A 4,079-nucleotide genomic window follows, 5' to 3' on the forward strand; every position below is an offset into this window, starting at 1 on the left:
GGGGGATGCAGAGCGGGGAGCCGGAGGGAGCCGTCCTCCACCCCGGCCTGGGGGTCCTCGGGTTTGCCGCGGTGATGCTTTGCACCGCGCACCGAACGGGGAGGGGGTTCTGGAGCTGAGAGCTGGGGAGGTGGCGGTGATGGAGGGAGATGCTCTCGATTTTTCGCATTGCTGCTTCCTCTCCTTCTTCTCCTCTATTTCCCGATGGTCGGGATTGCGGCGCTGCTCCACGGGCGTGCCCGCGCGCACACGCACCCACCTGCATCCCTGCAAGGGCAGATGCCCGAATTCTGCTCCTTGCAGGGACGCACGCAGACCCCCGCGTACCCCCTTTGCTGCCCCTCCTGCACTGGGTCTCGGTGTCTCACACCCCTGATGTCCTCATATGTGCCATACCCCCGCCGGTGATCCCCTGCTTGTCACGGTGCTGGGCACAGAGGTGCACTGTGGCGTGGCACAGAGCATGGTGCAAAGCTTTGCTCCGCAGGGCTGGATGGAGTCCCTCGGATGCTCGTGTCCTTGTGAGCCCTGTCCCTTCGCACAGCCCCTGGGGTCACACAGGAAAGGGTGACACCTGGCTCTGCTCCTGCTGCAGAGTCCAAGGGACCAAAGGGCTGGGGGACACGAAGCTGAGAAAATCAGAGTGCTTTTGTGCATCAATGGGAGGAGGTCACCCTCTTCAAGAGCACATCTGAACTGATGTGGCTGTGACCTAGGCAGTGTCCCAGGATGTTCAAGGAGGATCAGGTCAGGGAACAACAAAGCAAAGGGCAGGAGCCAGCTTGGAGGAATGTGAAGGAGACTCAGTCTCCTCTGTTGTGCCTCTGTATCCTTTTATAACTTCTTGATTATCAATACCAAAGAGAAGGGAATTTTTTGTGCTTCACCAGGGTTTGAGGTTGTGAAATAGAGACCTTTCACAGCTTCAGAGTGAGTGAATGGTTTTGGTATTTCCTCTTTGAATGTTATATGAAAGACCCAAAAAATGCTCAAAAGAAAAGTCCAGCTGGCTGAGGTACAGGCAGTTCCCAGCTCTTCCCTGGATGCTTTGTCAGGTCCAGGCTGGGCTCTGCTCTCCCCTCTGCCAGGCTGGGATCCAATGGGTGCTAATTCAGTACCCTTCTTGGACGTCCCCCAATCCCCTCTAGGAGGACTGACTGCAGAGCATCCTTCAGCTCTGTTCCTGCTCTGCTGCTCCCCCACTCTTTCCCTGTGCTCTGCATGTCTGCGGCTGGATTCCCCATGCAATTGCTTGGCTGGGCTGCAAACTTATAATTGATTCCTCTCGGTTGGATCAGATCATCGGCAGGGCTGGGGTTTGGATGGCACATCCCCAGCTCCAAGCCCACGCAAACCACAAGCAACCCGCAGAGGGCTGAGTTGCAAGGATAAGGACCCAACAGGACGCCAAAACCCTTCCACCCAGCAGCCAGACTCAGCCTGTGGAGTCTGGATGCCATCCTTCAGCATCTCAGCTCTGTGTCCAGCTGCCGTGTCCCTCCTTCCTGCTGCTCTTGGCCCCTTTCCCTCACTGCATCGCAATGAGTCATCTCTGCTGAGCTCACCCGCTGGGAGGGGGGGGGGGGAAGCAGTCTGGATCCCTCACCTGGCACCGCGCTGCGCAGGCACCAGGAGCATCCATTCTCCTGCCCGGTCCTTGGGCAGGCACTCAGGCCGGCACAGGCACAGGGTGAGCACTGCATGAGGGTCTGTGCTATGCTTCATGCCTGGTGTGGGGGATGCACGCGGGGAAAAGAGCGTGGCTGGCATCCCTAAGGATACCAGGATGTAAAGCATCATTGGTACAAGATGCAGCAGCCTCCAGCCCACACTGTGCGTGCCCACGTCAGTGCAGCACAGCTGTGTGCCACAGCACTGCCTGGCTCACCGCATCTCTCCCCCCACCCAGGCTCATCTCTCACTGGCAGCCACCTCTGGGCAACTCATCCTAGAAAAGATGAACCCCACCGTCAGCATTGCTGTCATCCTGACAGGTAAGGCTCTGTGGGGTCTGACTTGGGGGGCTGCTCAGTTGTCCCCAGTGCTCACATTTCCCCTTTCTGCTTGCCTGTCCCAGTGCTGCAGGCTGCGCACTGCCAGATGATCCGGGACCTGAGCGCCTGCCTGCTGGGCCAGAGCCTGCGTGTGGACTGCCGCTATGAGAACAAGACCAGCAACCCCCTGACCTACGAATTCAGCCTCACCAAGGACAACAGGAAGCACATCATCCAAAGCACCATCAACGTTGCCGAGAACGTCTACAGGAACCGAGCTAACGTCACCGTGCACAAGAACCTGGTGTGCCTCTACCTGCACAGCTTCACCACCAGCGATGAGGGGGTCTACGTGTGCGAGCTGAAGGCCACTAACGACTACACTGGCAACCAGATAAAGAACATCACTGTCATCAAAGGTGAGGTGGCAGCAGGGCTCGGCCTCCAGTTCCTCCTTCCCACCTGCCAAGGGCTCTGCAGGGCCAGCAAAACAAAACACATCCCATTGTAGGTGTTCCCAAACCAGGCGCAGGCAGGGTTTGGTGTTCCCCAGGGACTCTGCCCCCAAAATCTCTCCTGTTCCGTGAAGTAGAAGGGGAAATGGGCAGTGGGGCAGGGTGGGGCTGGTTGCATTTGTATGGCTAAGATGAGGTGAGCAGCAGGGTCCCAGCACCCCGTAGCACCTAACCCTAACCTCATTCCTGTGAGATCTCATTTTTCTCTCCCTCCCCACTCCCCATCCTCACAGACAAACTGGAGAAGTGTGCCGGCTTCAGCCTCTTGATCCAGAACACTTCGTGGCTCCTGCTGCTCCTCCTCTCCCTGCCTCTCCTGCAAGCTGTGGACTTCGTGTCCCTGTGAAAGGAAATGCCCCCCCACACCCTCACGGAGCACCCCAGCCTCCCCTGCCAGAGCGCAGCCCTTGGAAAGAGAAGATTTGGAACACACAAAACCTCTCTCTATGTTATCTCTATATAGCCGTGTATCTAACGCTAACCACCGTCCTGTGCTCAGCCCTGCCATCACGCCCTGCTCTGCTGCATGGTGGCTCTGCTAGGCAGCATCGCTGCTCCCATCGTGCCCTCCCTGCACTCAGGCTGGTGCTGGGGGATCCGTGCTTCTCCCACCCCTTAGCTTTTGGGGTTCTGTTTGGCCTGGGGAAATACAGCTGGATGAGCAGGTAAGGGAGGTGATGGGAGAGCGTGGGGAGGGGTCCCGGTTCTGTGGCTGCAGCACCGGGTGACCCAGTGACTTCTGTCCATTGCAGCCAAGCTGGAGCCAGGGGGGGACCAGCCCATAGCTGTGACGAGAGCAGTGCTGCCAGCCCCACAGCGAGGCCTGCGGAGCCTCTCTGAGCTAGGCACAGCACCGAGCCCCCAGGGGAGTGAGCCTGGTTGGGGAGGGGGCTCCTCTGCAGCACCCCTCGGTTTTATTTGGGGAACATCTGGGGAACATCTGGGCTCCCCATCCTTCCCCATGGCATGCATCCCTGTCCTCCAACCCCATCGGACCGCTGGGAGGAGCCCGTGTGCCCCCCTCCTGCCTCCCCGCTCCCTTTCAGCATCTCCCTGTCTCTATTTAGGGGTAGAAAAAGGTGGTTAAGGCCATCCTCGGTCAAGCTAAGATGTTTCCCAGCAGTCAGCGAGAGTGGGGAGAGGGACCCCAGCCTGTCCCCATGTGCCACGGGACCCCAGGAGACAGTGGACCTGGAATGAGCAGAAAGCTCTCCTAGGAAAGGGCACAGGGTAGGAGGAGGTGCTGGCAAGAGCATCAGCTCTGCGGAACGAACCCCACACAGATCTCCTTGTGCAGCGTCTGACAGCTGAGAGCAATTCCCAGCAGCCGGTCCCCACTCTTTGCTTTTCTCCGGCCACCAAAAGCTGCCTCCCACCCCACCGCCTCCCACCCCAATGCCTTTCCCTGCCCATTCCTGCCTGCTTGCTTGCTGTCTAGTGCTGCCCAGGCTGTGCGTGGCCAGGGCAGGGCAGAGCCCGGCCAACCGCGCGGACGCGTCTCCAAGTCTCATTTTTTGTGAACATTTGTAGTTGTTTCCACAGCTTGTCGTCAAAGAAATTCTGTTCAAGG

At 58.7% G+C, this 4,079-nt stretch overlaps 1 protein-coding gene across 1 annotated transcript; it reads left to right on the forward strand.

The window, feature by feature from the left end:
- Nucleotides 1-1,886: 1,886 nt before the first annotated feature.
- Nucleotides 1,887-4,079, forward strand: THY1 (Thy-1 cell surface antigen). The gene is made up of 3 exons (XM_003212702.3): nt 1,887-1,994; nt 2,078-2,413; nt 2,743-4,079. Exons 1-3 carry the CDS (start codon nt 1,958-1,960, stop codon nt 2,853-2,855), a joined length of 486 nt encoding a protein of 161 aa, XP_003212750.2. The 5' UTR covers nt 1,887-1,957; the 3' UTR covers nt 2,856-4,079.

The sequence above is a fragment of the Meleagris gallopavo genome, chromosome 26 (assembly GCF_000146605.3).
Source record: "Meleagris gallopavo isolate NT-WF06-2002-E0010 breed Aviagen turkey brand Nicholas breeding stock chromosome 26, Turkey_5.1, whole genome shotgun sequence".
In the NCBI taxonomy this organism is placed as follows: Eukaryota; Metazoa; Chordata; class Aves; order Galliformes; family Phasianidae; genus Meleagris; species Meleagris gallopavo.